General features: G+C 46.9%; 6 protein-coding genes across 6 annotated transcripts; 3 read left to right on the top strand and 3 right to left on the bottom strand.

Moving 5' to 3' along the window:
* Positions 1–8: 8 nt before the first annotated feature.
* SPPG_03662 (uncharacterized protein) lies at positions 9–1,642 on the bottom strand. Its single transcript, XM_016751923.1, has one exon. The coding sequence runs from the start codon at positions 1,610–1,612 to the stop codon at positions 152–154; it is 1,461 nt and encodes a 486-aa protein (XP_016609912.1). The 5' UTR covers positions 1,613–1,642; the 3' UTR covers positions 9–151.
* Positions 1,643–1,772: 130 nt separating this feature from the next.
* Positions 1,773–3,020, top strand: SPPG_09127 (uncharacterized protein). Its single transcript, XM_016757284.1, has 2 exons — positions 1,773–2,856; positions 2,931–3,020. Exon 1 carries the CDS (start codon positions 2,207–2,209, stop codon positions 2,513–2,515), a length of 309 nt encoding a protein of 102 aa, XP_016609911.1. The 5' UTR covers positions 1,773–2,206; the 3' UTR covers positions 2,516–2,856; positions 2,931–3,020.
* Positions 3,021–5,143: 2,123 nt separating this feature from the next.
* Positions 5,144–5,646, bottom strand: SPPG_03661 (uncharacterized protein; the record flags this gene model as incomplete). The annotated part of the gene is made up of 2 exons (XM_016751922.1): positions 5,144–5,523; positions 5,589–5,646. The coding sequence occupies 2 exons, from the start codon at positions 5,644–5,646 to the stop codon at positions 5,144–5,146; spliced, it is 438 nt and encodes a 145-aa protein (XP_016609910.1).
* Positions 5,647–6,153: 507 nt separating this feature from the next.
* On the top strand, positions 6,154–7,994 carry SPPG_03660 (uncharacterized protein). Its single transcript, XM_016751921.1, has 8 exons — positions 6,154–6,323; positions 6,391–6,522; positions 6,578–6,727; positions 6,786–6,891; positions 6,953–7,089; positions 7,150–7,280; positions 7,350–7,418; positions 7,481–7,994. Exons 1-8 carry the CDS (start codon positions 6,243–6,245, stop codon positions 7,668–7,670), a joined length of 996 nt encoding a protein of 331 aa, XP_016609909.1. The 5' UTR covers positions 6,154–6,242; the 3' UTR covers positions 7,671–7,994.
* Positions 7,749–11,562, bottom strand: SPPG_03659 (uncharacterized protein). The gene is made up of 13 exons (XM_016751920.1): positions 11,217–11,562; positions 10,956–11,061; positions 10,752–10,893; positions 10,507–10,680; positions 10,261–10,440; positions 10,044–10,198; positions 9,236–9,982; positions 9,072–9,176; positions 8,925–9,010; positions 8,684–8,859; positions 8,172–8,621; positions 8,014–8,106; positions 7,749–7,939 (listed from the first exon to the last, which is right to left on the bottom strand). The coding sequence occupies exons 1-13, from the start codon at positions 11,452–11,454 to the stop codon at positions 7,835–7,837; spliced, it is 2,757 nt and encodes a 918-aa protein (XP_016609908.1). The 5' UTR covers positions 11,455–11,562; the 3' UTR covers positions 7,749–7,834.
* Positions 11,563–11,753: 191 nt separating this feature from the next.
* Positions 11,754–13,804, top strand: SPPG_03658 (uncharacterized protein; the record flags this gene model as incomplete). The annotated part of the gene is made up of 5 exons (XM_016751919.1): positions 11,754–12,018; positions 12,084–12,685; positions 12,759–13,233; positions 13,289–13,598; positions 13,675–13,804. The coding sequence occupies 5 exons, from the start codon at positions 11,754–11,756 to the stop codon at positions 13,685–13,687; spliced, it is 1,665 nt and encodes a 554-aa protein (XP_016609907.1). The 3' UTR covers positions 13,688–13,804.
* Positions 13,805–14,872: the final 1,068 nt, after the last annotated feature.

The following is a 14,872-nucleotide window of genomic DNA, read 5'->3' as shown; positions in this document are numbered from 1 at the left end:
AAACGACATAAACTTTATTGAGCGAGGTATATTTACAGCCCAGATCTGATTTAGCGATCCTGGAATTCAGTGCGCGACACAACGGCAACACAACCATGAACAAACAATGTACAGAAAAGGCACAACATCATGGACCCATCACTTCAAGGCATCAATATCCATAACGTAGCTGTGCTTGCGTGAACTTCGGAGGGACCCAATCTAATTTGTCCGGATCAATCCTTGTCTTGTTCTTCGCAACATTCTTCTCATGATGCTGGATATTGCCTTTGCTCAAACACATGACAAACTGTCCTTTATAGTATTTGATCAAATCCAGCGCTTGCAAAGTGTGCATGATATCGTCGCAAGTAATACTCGTCTCATCACTCAATTCTTGAATTGTGATCTCGCCTCGGTACTGATAGAGTTTCTCCAGAATCGTATCGGCCCAGTACGACCGATATGATAAGAGTCCCAGATCCGAAAGAGGCTTTTCGGGAGACCCTGTCTTCTTCTCAATTTTTGACAATTCGTAGGAGAATTGAATCAAGAGTTTCCCGTAACCCATTCGTTGATATTGAGGAAGCGTCAAGATACAGGCAACGTTGTAATCCTCGTTGGATTGCTTTTCTTTGGAAAAATAGCCTAGGACGTGATGGCCAGTTTCATCACAGGATGTCATGATATAAAATAGGAATGGCTCAACGTCGTAGTAGAGGGTTTTGTGATCAAGGAAGAGTTTGGAAAGAAGACATAAATTTCGGCAATATCTACGCTGCTTCCGACCATCAATTTCATAGAAAGAGATGCGAGCTTTTTCATCTCGATATATTTCGTTTCCTGGGGGATGCCGAAGAGTGCATTTCGTTCGGTGTCGCTCGAATTGGCGCTGGGAGCCCATGTACTCCAAGCAAAACTCACAGATCCATATACGAGGGAGTTGAGTGAATTCCTCTGGATATGGTGAAAAGTACCACGTTTCGATTTCGTGTTTACCCATGACGATTTTATCAATATTCTTAAGTCGTGCAATTTCAGTAACGCACTGAGTCATTGAACCGTGGACCCGAAGTTTTTCAAGCTCTTTTTCCTTTGAAAAAGTGTCGTCCGTATCCTGACTTGCAGAGGCATCTCCCATAACCACATCCCCATCCGCATCCTTGTCCGCTTCTTGTTTTACTCTATGTTCTTCTGCCTGGAGCTGATTATGTGATGGGGTCCTTTCTCTGTCATGTCGTTTCCGCTTCTGGGGCACTGTGGCCGACAATGGCACACCGACAGCTGCACCGGAACCGGAACCTTCGACTTTTGCAGCAGGACCTCCACTGGGCGTCGTTGGCGGCCCTGCAGCTCCAGAAAGCTTATTGGCAGTTTGCTTCTTTCCAACCTTTGCAAACTCGGCTTGAGAGATATTCAGTCTCTCCAAGGGGACCCACTCGTCCAAACGTTTGTTGAATCCTTCATAGTGAACGTAGAACTGGACTTTATCAAGGCCCGCATGTTCGTTACGAAGCGAAAGGATTTCTGCACGGTGCCAGTGTCGGTCCTCTCGTCCCTTTACAATTGAAATCTTCTCTACCGGAAGCTTTGCACCTATCGCCTGCTGAAGAAAGTCTTCTGGGGAAACCATTTGCGACACAATTCCAGCTGAGAGTAGCGCAGTTGAGGGTCAAAAGCCTTCCCAGACGGACGACCGCGAATGCAGCGTGTCATGTGAAAATCATGTGACTCTGGCTTCTTTTTAAAAGGAGCAGCTTCTCGTTCTCGTTCTTGACTCAAGACATGCAGCGTTTCGGTTGGGATAAGATTTCACAGTCGATGGACTCTTTGTCAAGGCATCTGTGACATCTCTCATCCTGCCAAGAGCGAGTTACATTTCTCTACGCTCGAGTTTGAGGAACAAGACAAGTTACAAGTCATTGTGAACTATGCACTTTATTCGAAGGCGTCACTTTTTCTATGGACATGCCTTTTTGCGAGGGTGCGCATATTACTATAGGCAGAAAGCCCAATTTATAGTGGAGTCCCAACTACTGGACTACTTCATCTGTGAGGCTTTCGTACATTTCATCACCTTTACCCGCTCAAGGCCGTTTCTCCTAGCTTCACGACAACTTTTCCTATTGGCCTGGCTTTATCACCAGATCTAGGCCAGAACATGCGCACAAGAAAACAATCATATCAGATCAGATAATGTCCTACCTCACAACCGCAATTGGACTCTATGGTTCATCATTCACCTCCCTTGGATGAGATGAAAAGCATTACATACAGATTAAGCTATAGACAGACTGCAGCGTCGTCTCGCTACTGTCAACAAGAATCGATGGGGCTCATGATCACCATTGCCATCAGCAGTGTCACTGTAATGTCCTTCAGCTGGAGCAAGTTTGTCGTCTATGCCAGCCTATTCCTGGAAAAGGTAGAAAAGTGGAGAAGGACTGGAAATTGTAAAGAAGCCCTTCACCTAGGCAAAGCCACAGTGCTACTTAAAAAGAAGCCATTCTCACGGCAAATCCGAAGGACTAGTTGATGCTACTTGGTGTTGGCCCATGGAAGGATCCGGTCTCAGGCGTGTTGTCTTGATTGATCAACTTCTCCACCGCTATCAGTTGCGAAATATCAAATGGGCTGCTGGGCAATGAGAAATCGTGATACGTAGAAGGTATATGTATAAGCGCACCCTTGGAGGATTGCAATTTGCAAACGTACCAGGTCTCGTCTCGGTATTGACCTAGGTCAGAAAAGGATTGTCTACATTGTATATCCCCAAGTTTAGAGTTTCACCAGACCTGAAATCTTCGAGCAATTGGAGGACGCACATCGTTCATACGAGTTTGAAACCCAAAAAGAGATGGAGCAGAATCTTGGCAGGTAATTGCCGCTATGATCCAGGACACGTTCGAAGCCTACAGGAAGCTATAAGATATTGAGAATCAACTGAGTAGAGACGAACCGGGCATTGGAAATCCTGTCCCTTGGCCACCATTCACTCTTGCAGAAACTTTGGCAGAAGCCCAGGGCCTGCCACTGCTCTCAAACATGTCGCAGAACGAGGCAGTGGGAAACATATGCGTATACAAATTCATTGACCCTGAAAAAGGACTATCCCAATTTCGCTCTAGGTCCTGGTATGCCAAATGAGATCATTCGCACAGTCCACCGGCTGGACCCAGATGTCTCAGGTTCCCTGTAACTCAATTAGAAATTTCATTCTGTGCTATTTACAGTTAAATGTTATTTTGCTTCTTCACCTGCCGCCTGTGCACGGATCACCAAGTGTGCGGGGTTCTAGCGGGGAAAGGACTGCCTGTGGACTATGCCTCCCGCAACACAAGGGACTTACTCAAACCAATGGCAGCTTTCGAGAATGGTACGGAATCCAAGCGGAGGACGCTGTTGTATTGGTGCTCACGTATCAGACCGGAGACATTGGCTTGAACTTTGAAATTGCTCACTCCGTCCCGGAATCCCATTGACTAGAAAGAAGCGATGGAGAGCGCACTTTTCATCAAAACGGTGTAATGTTTCATTAAATGCTACGTCTAGACTGATACTTTGGGTGAGCAAATCTTTTGGTAATGTTGCAGGGTAGATTTGACCATGACACTTGGATTGCCTGGACAGAGAGACAGGCATTTGCAGTCCTGCGCATACCATCAATGCAAAATGGCCGGCACATCATGTGCCTCGTTTTGACAGCGGTGCATTCTGTTATCGGTCATCTAGGCCGGCTATTGTTTGCATCAATTTCACTTGCGATAACTCGTGTTAATTTGTCATTGGCCTTCTGGGCTTTATGATCACATCCGCGATTTATATTTTGACGCGAACGTAGTAGAAAGTAAAATATGTCTTATTGTCAGACCGATTGTATTATGCCATGATACATGGTTGATATTAAATAATGTTCCATCTAACATCTTAATCAGCCTAGGCACATCCTCAGGCTAGGTATTCGTTAGCAAGTTGAGCATGACACAACATGTCAAATGCTAAGCACTAGCTAATGAAATGTTGTATGCGCAAGTACACAGTAAATTTAGAGGTGTCAGGCGCAAATATGGAGATGCTGGGAATGGGGTTAACAAGTTAAATAGGTGTCACACCGACTCTGAAAATTGTGGGTTGTCGTTTCGCAGATGTCATGAAGAGGACAGCCTTCCCGATATTTTACATATCTAGGCATCTGCCGTGGAGATATGATATGGTGAGCGTCATCGCTGGTCGTGGGGATCGTCGTTGAATAGCTGTAGAGCATGTCATTGTTACAGACCTATAATGCAATGAGGATATCATTTGGTGGTAGAGAGGTATCGGTGTACATTAGTGTAGAGTAAGCCGTCCCTGTTGGCGTCCATCGTCCTACTATCTCGACGGTAGTGAGCAAGGCGTGCAATCGTCGGCATTGGAGCTATGCCCGTAATCATATATTGAACTACGTAGGTGTCACGGTATGTGGGATCTATTGCCTGCCTTTTTGCAGACGCCGGTTGACTCCTCAACATGTGCTAGCCTTTTCTGTGGTTCTACTAGCATCTCGGGGTTTTGCGTTTATAACCCTTCACACGTAGTGACAGGCGCGCATATCACGATGTGCTGCCGAAGACAACAACTCAGACAATCCGGTCCTTGACTAAGAGATCCAAAAAACAAAGAATTTTCGCCGAACTGGACAGTTCCGTCTTCAAAGCCAGGATTGCAAGGCAAGGCAGCTATCAATAGCAATACTTCTAGCAGAACTGCAAAGGAAAAGAGACGAATATGTTTAGGGTAGCGGATTCACCTAAAGAGATTTTCTAGCGAAACTATCTTCATAGAGCAGAAAGTCGGCTTCACGTACGCCTTGGATGAACGGATGAAGCTTGTGCTTCTGTCTTCCTATCTTCCCTTGGTACAAATTCATGGACGAGACCGGAAAAGACTTCCAGCAAGCACATGCTACTCATCTAATCGTACTGCAAGGAGACGTGGCGGAGGCAAGGGCAAAGTTGCCACATAACCCTGAGCAAGGTCAAACCAGCAGGAAATCCTACTGAGAAAGAGTGAGAGAAGAAGTCAACATGCATTGGTGGGTAGCTTACGAAGCATTGGAATTATAGTGTAAGGTGGGATTAATTGCTACTAGTATATGACAAAAAAAAGCACAAAAAATGCGCTGCTAAATAGAATATATTGCGCGCTCCAAGGCGATTGTGCTGGCATTTTCAGCTGTTCTCTCTTTTGCCGCAGCTTCTTCAAATCTTTTCCTCGTCTCCTCGATCTTTGCAAGTACATCTTCCACCTTCTTGGCTAACCGATGCGGCAATTTCCCCCGGGTTGGCGCATGTTCCATGGGTACCACTTCACAATACGGCACCCATTCATAAAAAAGTTTTGTACCGGTGTAAATCCCGATATGCCATTGACCATCCAAAAACATTATGGGACGAGACTGGTTTACAGATGGAGGGAATCTTTTCGGATCGAAACATCTAGGATCTGTAGGACGGTAGGGAGGCTCAGTGATGGTAGGTGGTACGGATGAAAGAGCTCTGGTCACTGCACATGGACCGCAACGTCAATCAATCTGGAGACGACCAGCAGCAATCGCTTATGCCGCTCACCATTGTCAACGGCAACTGCAAACATCAGAGTTGAAGCAATGGACTCTAGCAGTTTCATCGTGAATATGCTACACTCGAACGTCCTGCCTGGAAACTCTGACGTTGATGATTGACTAAGCAATGATCGGCTGGTTGCTGACGTGACGAGAAACAATACACGTAGAAAAGCCTCTATTAACTAGACTCTCAACATGCAGCACACTGGACGGGGCCACTTCTATTCTGACCAGAAGATTTGGAAAGTGGCCTTGACCATCGGCTGACAGCAAGTACGCTTTGGAGTCTTGGCCACTTGGGTATGCTTCAAGCTGGGGGCCCAAGTGACCACGGGAGTGATGAACTCTCTTGGTTAAACATTCTCCTGCTGGCTTATGTGCTCCCTAGTCATAGCTTCTTCTGTGTAGCGGGCCTACAATCGTAAGGGAAATTCCCCCGAAGGACCATTATTATGTTCCAATCAAGAATACGACACGCTATTCGCTACTTGTCCGTTGATGAGCATGTCCGTACCACTGGACAACAGTTTGATGACACGTGCACTGTTGCTTTCGGTCCAAGATGACCTGAGCATCAACACAGAAGGACGGCTAGATTGTATTATCTAGAGTTCAGTGATTTCCACCATCCCCGCATGCCATAAACACTGGGAAGGTCATGGTTCGCGAGATCGACCACGAAGAGGTACTCGTCAGTCTGGTCACCAAAGAAATCCCAAAAGAGGAGCACTCACCCAAGGTATAAACTCGCTAACTCTAGTCCTGCAATGTATTTCATTATTCACCTGCTCATGGGGAACTTTCAGAATGCCTCCTTATTAGCAGCCAAAAGAGCGTTTTTGGAGCAACAAATACTGTACGACGAGGTCACGGACATTGTTTTGAACTTGGACCCGGATACTCCTGAACAGGACGGAAATGTTGAGGATAACGCCTTGGTGAGAGCTTGCTGTACGTTAAAATGGTGCCTTCGTTCGCTTACGTCGTCATCAGTTTTGGGAGCCGCTCAGCAACCTGTTAGCTTCCGCGGAGGTCCATGAAACACTACAGGCGGACTCGGATGAAGAAGTGGATAAGCCAACCATACTCGGGATGGACAGTGAGAGGTGGGATAAATTATCGCATCGAACTGCAGTAGATCAAGTGCGTTCGTTAGGTGGATCTGCAACAGAGTAGAGTATACTGAGCATGTCGCCATCAGGTACCTCCGGAACTCCACCAACTGCTTCTAAACGAAGTGGAGCACAGACTCTTTAAAAAGTGTCAATTTCTATCTCGCTGCGTGTACGGGCAGAAGACAGGAACAGGTAAACAGATTGTATCTTGTTTTCCCAAACAATTTTGACTGAGATATACGCCATTCCAAAGATCCTAAGCTAGATGCCGCTAAAGCCCGCGGATTAGCTACAATTGCACAGGCCCGAATTACGCGGATAAATGAAAAGAAGAAGGAGGCGATGGCTACCCGCGTCCGGCTAGCTTGCACTTTTAAGTTGTATTTCGAGGTCAGTATAGTACTGTTTCACTGATACTCACAGTTTATCATAATACCTTCTTAATGCCAGAAATGGTCGAAGCTGATGCAAAATCTCTGGACTGTCATCCTTCGATATAAGTGTCAACTAGAGCCGGAGAAACGGGCAGCCTTGGAAGACTATTTCTCGGCGATCATAGATAACATATATCTTAAGATGCGGTATGTAGCCCCATGTCACTGCTCCGTTCTATAGTGGCAACTACAACGGTTGTTTTTATGTGCATATAGATGCCTCAAAGCAGAAATTACACTTAGCATGGCAGAGGGTGATCAAGCGCCCGTCTTACGCCAAACAAGGTAGAGACTGTTTCCCGTCTTCCTCGTCTTTCCCATCATGGAGCTCACCCCAGAAATTGAAGAACATCGTTAGATGCGGTGAAGGCCCGACTTGCCGAGCGTCTTCGCGAGGTTGATATCCAATTAGTGCAGTACGAACATGTTGGTGACGAGTTTGCGCGTATCGTGAAAACCTACTCTGCCATCATGCGCGACATTGCCACTGTGGAAGAGGACATCAGGCAGATATCAACGGATTCAGGAGGGCTGTAATTGTGCCGACAATTGGGGATGGTCGGGGAATATATAGGTTAGCTATGAAAGTCGTAGAATGCTTCGGCAACAAACTGATAGATGCAATCGGCTTCTAGTATTTTTGATATAATATGGAAAGACGATAGTTGGACCCCGTTCCTCAACGCAATTGTCGCCATCCCCTAAGCCCACAGACTTGGATCAAATTGCGAAAACTCCACAATTTCTTCTACCTGTTGCAGACCACCAATCTTGTATACAACCTTCAGTCGCATCTTCACGGCAATCTGCAGAGATTGAACAAACCATGTTACCATCACCGTAAAACTTCAGTTGAGATACATGGGCCGCAGGATTATACCTTTGTCGGGTTTTCTACTCTCATGTTTTGGGTAGCCGAGCTGCCGATGGGTATTGTGGTGGAAGTCTGAGGAAACATGGTGATTTGAAGACTCTGGACAAGAATTCCACGTATTATATATGAATTGTTGATGTAGCGAGCCTTAATCACTGTCTTACCCTTGGCACTGCTACTTGAACTCCCACATCGGTCAATGTAGCACTTGCTCCAACATTATTCAGCTCCGCCTGGACGTTCAGAGGCGCACCCTGTCCATTGGAATCCCGAGTTGCCGACAATGAAACACGGAATCCATTCTTGTCATAAGCTACGTATGATTTTGGAGCCGCTGATTGTGCAGGCGCGATGCTCGCCAACCCGCTACCTCCAAAGAGATCCGCCAATGGATCAACAGCATTTTTGGAGACAGGTGATGTGACGCTTGGGACACTAGGGGCCACAGAAGCACCAATCCCGGATCCTCCAAATAGATCTCCGAGAAGATCATTAGCAGATTGGGCAGATTTAGCTGGAGCTGGAGCCAAGCCCAGTCCCAAACTCGAGGTGGTTTTAGCGGGTGCGGCTGGCGTTGTACCCAAGCCAATATCGCCCAATAGATCCAAGATGTTCTAAAATTGTAAAAATCGGTCAGCATGCAACCTCTGAGAATCCCAACTTTCATAGCGCCTACATTGGACTTTGGAGCTGCTGCTCCCGCACTCTTTCCGTCCTGTGCTCCGCCAAAAACGAGATTGTAGATATCATCTGCTTTGGCAGGAGCGTTGGCCCCACCACTCACAGAGAGGCCAAGTAGATCGTTACCAAGGCCTCCCATAAGATCTGGCTGGTTGCTCACCGCAGCTGTTTCTAACGTCCCAACACCAACGTTCAATTAGCTATCATTTTACGGTATGGAACTAGCGCGTATGTACCTGCAATGGTGGGTACACCAAGACCCTTTTTGGCCTCCTCTTTGGCAGCATTTTCCAGGACTGGCATCCGTTCCAACAATGCCACCCTATGCAGTGGTTCCATGTGAATCAGCGAGAAAGCATCATTCAAACCTTCCCTGCTCTCACCTTGCATCCCGATCGAGCTGAAGAAGCTGTGCGTATTCGACAGAGCGTTGCTGCAGCTCCAGCTGAACGTTGACCTTGTACTTGCTAATCAGGGCCTTGATCTGTCTGTTCTCATTGTCAGCATTGTTGCACGGTTGGTTGAAAATGGGCGAGAGCAAGCTTACTCAATCGCACTGCTCTGGTTGAAGCGGCTTGTCAACTTGACGAGAGCCGTCACTGAGTATTCCTTCACCAGATCCGTGGCAAATGGACCTCTCAGAAGACCTTCAAACATTTCCACAACCTCCTGTTCGCTCGGCGCCACCTGGTAGTCATTCTGACTTGAAGGGTCAACATTTCCTCCGGTCTGAGCCAATTCCTCATCGTCACCACCCAAAATTCCGGCAGTACCAGACACTAGCACATCGCCATATTCTCCAATGCACCATACAGTAGCCTGCACAAGTCCCTCTTGCGCCAATGCCTTCTCGCCTTCATTTTTCATTGTGTTATAAAGTTTTCGCACTGCGTATTGTTGTAGTTCTGTTGGAGACGTTGTCACGAGCTTGACAAAGTGATTCACAACTGTTTGATCCACGAATGCACCCGCCACGCGAAGAACTCGGCAAACCGTATCAACTTCCCACCGCTTGTTAGGACGATACCGACCAGCGAAATCACATATCCGTGTCGCAACGGAATTCTTGGTATCGCCTTCACAGATCTCAAGGAAGCTCAAAAGCTCTCGTGTTAGGATACGGATGTTTTGAGAGTTTATCAGGAAGAAAGAAAGATCGAGAGCACGTCGTCGGATGGATATGTCTGCATCCCGTAAACAGTCCAGTATGGTCGATCGATGACGTTGCAGAGCGGAGGAGTCGGAAGTGCTAGTATTTTGTGATGTTTTGGTGAGGGTCGTCAATGCCACGTATCTAAAGAATGGAAGAACTGCATTAGCAACGGTTTCCAGTGAACATGGACACCGCCATGTACCTAATATTATTGTCACGATTTGCAAGGAATCGCCCAAGAATATTGATAGCCAATACACGCAGAGAGCTCTCGCTCTCTATATCCATTATTGTCAATACAGCCTCGTATAAGATCGCATTTCCCACATTTTTTGATGCCTCGGTATTGGTAGCCACCTGATGTATCGAGAGTCAAGTTAATTGTATCGGATTGGAAAGGCCCAGTAGCGATCACCAACCTGAGCAAGGACATCGTTCATGGCTTCACTTGCCTCCGCATCTCCCTTCCCAAGAATGCGCATCAACCGGAGGATCTTAACTTGCACGAAAGGATCGGTTATGCCGTTGACATCATGTTCTGGACTGAAGCCAGCCGTGACGAGATTTTTCAAATGTCGCACAAGAGTTCCAACAGCATGCTGATTACAAAATAACAAAGTCAGGACTTGGCAAACATCCCCAGGAAATGACTCAGTGTTACGTACAGTGCGCAAATCAGTCGTCACCTCTTCGCTCATTTTGCACATTTCCGTCAACAGCGTTATTCCGGTGAGTAGCACGCCATGGTTTCGCTCGTTAAGCAGGCTCTTCGCTCGTGATTGGAAGTTTTCCAGTAGATCCGGCACTTTTCGAACAATTCGAAGCGCGCACAATGCCGCCTAATTGACAAGATTGGCCATATCTCGTAAGCGACTCTGCTATTGCCAGCAATGTACACCCTCGTGCCAACCTTTTTTCGTATGTAAGTATTCGAGCTCGCCAGCAACCGTTCAACTTCACCAGAAAGATCCCGCGACATGGCAGGCGATGAAATGTTCCCTAGGGTACAAAGCGCCAATCCCACAACGAACATGTTCGAACTATTCATATCGCTGAAAACAGGATTTCCGGTTAATACCAAAGCATCAACAAGTGTCCATTCATCACCACGTACTTTTTCAACGAGTTCGTTACAAGCGTCAATACTTCCTGGTTTTCATCAAGTAGAAGCATGATTCCCAGGTATCCTAATCGCTTATCCGCAAATCGTGGTGATGCAACTGTCAGAAATAACAAAATAATCAGTCAGTTGAAAGAAACTATGCGTTGATACTCCGGAGCAAAGACTTTCTCAGCAAAATTGCATTAAACCGATTATATTCCCCTTCGGCGGCCTATTTCAACGCGCACTGCTAGTCATCTTCACGATGCTTACCCAACTTCAAGCACTCGATTTGCCCAAAATGGGCGGGATATCCCAGCATATGGATATAGAGTAATTTAGCAACATTAGTATGTCGAATGTCAACGTTTTCTTCCTTGAAGCTCGTTCGCAGAAAGGCGCTCTCTTTGGCAATGACTGCACGTTCATCTGCGGCGGTCTTACACGCCCGAATAGCCTTGATGAGGTCTTTCAGACGGTATACGCCGAGTTTAGGAAGTAGCTTGTCCATAGTCGAGTCCGTCGGCTTGTATTGTCAAGGAAAATGTCTCAAAAGTGCAGGGAAGGAAAGGGTCCCTGCCTACCCGCGTGCAATCTCGCCAGTATGCAGCTCGTTGAATCTGAAATGCAGCCCATTTGATTACGGTCGATTCGGCCATGGTTATTCGTGGGTGGAACGGAACTGCTAGTCACGGTGCCACTCGTAACTACGCAACGAGGAAGATCGCTTCACCTGCTTGTCTGGTGCCCTGCAGCTCATCATTTGGAAAACTCATCTTTTGCACGGTCCAAAAGACTCCCTTTGGCAGGATGTCTTCTAGCGCTTTGGATATGTTTGGCCAATATGGCTCGGACGACGAACCATCGTACTCTCCAAGCACGATAAAGCGAACGAAAATCAGCGCGGCGCCCGAAGTCTCCACACACGATCTCGATTCATACAACTATCTACCCGGACTGACCACAAAAGAAATCGCACATAATATACCGTACACAGACCTTTCGAGATCGGTACAGGGCCCACAGAATCCTTTTGCTACTCAGGCGACAGCACCAAATCGGAATGTACTTACAGGTGAGATCTGAGAACAGCAGTCCATGAGCGTAGTTGTCCATACTGATATTTTGCTACCATCATAGGCTATATTGAGGAGTATAACATGTCAGATCACCACTTTGATGCAATGTCCAGAACGTTCGACAACTTTGGCTACGCAGTTGATCCAGACAGCAACGGGGACCGATTTGTCGGGGACGTTACCAAGCTGGCTCAACGCAACGGCGCCACAGTGTATGAAACAACAAAAGCGAGTCGGGCAGAGAAGCGGAAGCGAAAGGCTGCTGGTGACCCATCATCTGTGGACGGGTACGCAGGGCCTTGGGCGGGGTACGAAGGCGAGAATGTCGGAGAACCAGTGGGGCCCACAGAAGAGGAAATAGCGGCGGCAGAAGCATTGAGTACCGTAGAGCCAACAAAGAAGAAGAACGCGGAAGTAGAACCTGGAACAGAAAAGTCGATATTCCATGGCAAAGAGGAGCGCGATTATCTGGGACGAACGTACATGCACGTACCGAACGATCTGGATGTGGATCTGCTGGCCGAGCCGGGCATCAAGGATTGCTACCTTCCCAAAACCCTTATTCACACATGGACAGGACATACCAAAGGAGTCAACGCCATTCGACTGTTTCCACAAAGCGCCCATTTGTTTCTCAGTGCTGGTATGGATGGTAAAGTGAAGGTAAATCCCAATATCATCTTCGTAAATCACTCAAATTAAATGGTTAATGCGTTCCTCCCCAACTGCTTAACAGCTCTGGGACGTATATCACGAACGACGCTGCCTACGAACGTTTATGGGCCACTCCAAAGCCGTTCGTGACATCACGTTCAACAATGATGGAACCCGCTTCCTGTCGGCCAGCTACGATAAATGGATCAAGCTGTGGGACACTGAAACGGGCAAATGCATATCGACATTTTCTACCAAGCGCATACCCTACTGTGTGAAATTCAACCCCGACGAAGATAAACAACACTTGTTTTTGACGGGATGTGCAGATAAGAAGATTTACCAGTTTGACATTAATACTGGGGAGGTTGTTCAAGAATATGACCAGCATTTGGGAGCCGTGAACACTATTACCTTTGTGGATGAGAATCGACGGTTCGTGACGACAAGTGATGATAAGACGTTGCGAGCATGGGAGTTTGATATTCCGGTGGTGATAAAGTATGTGGCGGAGCCGAGCATGCATTCCATGCCTGCAGTAACACTGCATCCCAACAGTAAGTGATTGGTCTCTTCCTAACCTATAGAGCAGATACTGATACTCTATTCCAGAGAAATGGCTAGCCTGCCAATCCCTTGACAACCAAATCGTCGTCTATTCGGCGCACGACCGATTCCGTATGAACCGCAAAAAAGCCTTCCGAGGACACCTTGTCGCCGGATACGCCTGTCAACCCTCTTTCTCCCCTGACGGCCGGTTCGTAACGAGCGGGGACAGTGAAGGCCGGGTATGGTTTTGGGACTGGAAAACGTGCAAGGTGTTGAAAAAGTTTAAGGCGCACGATAAGGTGGTGATTGGAACGGAATGGCATCCCCATGAGACGAGTAAACTATTTACATGCTCCTGGGATGGAACTATCAAGTAAGTTTCATGGTTGCTTTGAATGAAGGATAGAAGCCTTGGCTGATCCTGTGTGTCACTCTTTTCTTTCTATTAGGTTTTGGGATTGATTGGGAAGGATTCTAGACTTTGTACAGATTATTTTTTTTCTGCTTGAGCTTGGGAGAAATACATGTACTCCTAACCGTGACCTGGCAAGTTATGATTCCCGTCAAACCTGGACCCAAAGGTTTACAGACTGGCAACTCGACAGGACCAATTTGTCGTGCTTTGGTGTCTTGTGTAGAAGACTTATCTCGTGAGTTACCACTCTCTTGATCTTTACTGTCCAATTGCCGGCCACTGTGTAGAGCAGTAGTCTAAAAAGGACAAGCCACTCTTCCTTTCCTCTGGCAACGCTACAATGCGAGACTCAAGTTGGAAGGCTGAGGATTGCAATACAATTGTGTGATTCCCAAGTGGCGTACATGCAAGCTTCATCATCTGATGTATTCTACTGGGATGAATTTGTACGTCTGCCAATGCAATTAAATCTCTCAGGAAAAACCAGGAAAAGAAACACCCGATTGCGCTCCTCCCAAAATCTGTCAGCATCATCATGGCGAGCGACCCGACCACACTCATCTTCAGCATGACTTACTACCTACCTCAATACACATCAAATGCCCACAGAAACGTGGAATTGGGAATGAAGGGACCGTCACATCTACCTTCCATTTATTCCACCATTTGTACTACTTTGTATGGATGGGACCTGTATGATATCATCACTTACCTCAAGAGCTTTATACTGCGGTTGGTACTAATCAGACGTAAGTTCGAGCATTTTGGCAGGCAGTTGTAAAGTCTAGCATGGCTGTCTGTCATGTCAAGACATGTAGTGAGCACTTGTAATGATATGGGAGCATTTGAAGGGCAAACTTAAAAAGCCTCAGAATGTCGGTGCATTGGACAAGCTATGCCTGCTGTACAAGAATAAGGTAGTAAGCATACCACACGACTGGCAAAAAGCTCAAGCGACGAAAAGGCCATATCTCCGGCAGCGATGGGGTCTGTGCTTTTGTAAGCTAGCTCTAGTTAAGCTGCTTATTCTGTTGAGTTTGAGCGGGAAGTCCAGCACACACCAATACGAGTGATTGTGAATGGGAATTCCAACCTCTTACAGGAAGCTGGATATCGATTATCCAGTTCCTTCTCCAGAGGCATGCAAAGCTTTGCTAGAAAGTGCTACTTGCTTCGGGTACGTAGTTCTGAGTAAGGTTCCTTAAATCTCGAAAGAAAGTTGAACAGCTTGA

This window comes from Spizellomyces punctatus, assembly GCF_000182565.1.
Source record: "Spizellomyces punctatus DAOM BR117 chromosome Unknown supercont1.5, whole genome shotgun sequence".
Taxonomy (NCBI): domain Eukaryota; kingdom Fungi; phylum Chytridiomycota; class Chytridiomycetes; order Spizellomycetales; family Spizellomycetaceae; genus Spizellomyces; species Spizellomyces punctatus.
The sequence above is the reverse complement of the archived record's forward strand: the minus strand, read 5'-3'. Positions and strand labels throughout refer to the sequence as shown.

Excerpts from the sequence above, each read along its gene's own strand:
- SPPG_03662 (XM_016751923.1), bottom strand. The coding sequence starts at position 1,612 with ATGGTTTCCCCAGAAGACTTTCTTCAGCAGGCGATAGGTGCAAAGCTT.
- SPPG_09127 (XM_016757284.1), top strand. The coding sequence starts at position 2,207 with ATGGTTCATCATTCACCTCCCTTGGATGAGATGAAAAGCATTACATAC.
- SPPG_03660 (XM_016751921.1), top strand. The coding sequence starts at position 6,243 with ATGGTTCGCGAGATCGACCACGAAGAGGTACTCGTCAGTCTGGTCACC. Across the intron at positions 6,324-6,390 it reads AAGAGGAGCACTCACCCAAG|AATGCCTCCTTATTAGCAGC; the intron begins GTATAAACTCGC and ends GGGAACTTTCAG. Across the intron at positions 7,090-7,149 it reads CTTTTAAGTTGTATTTCGAG|AAATGGTCGAAGCTGATGCA; the intron begins GTCAGTATAGTA and ends TCTTAATGCCAG.
- SPPG_03659 (XM_016751920.1), bottom strand. The coding sequence starts at position 11,454 with ATGGACAAGCTACTTCCTAAACTCGGCGTATACCGTCTGAAAGACCTC. Across the intron at positions 10,441-10,506 it reads TGACGACTGATTTGCGCACT|CATGCTGTTGGAACTCTTGT; the intron begins GTACGTAACACT and ends TTTTGTAATCAG. Across the intron at positions 9,011-9,071 it reads CAGCTCGATCGGGATGCAAG|GGTGGCATTGTTGGAACGGA; the intron begins GTGAGAGCAGGG and ends ACCACTGCATAG.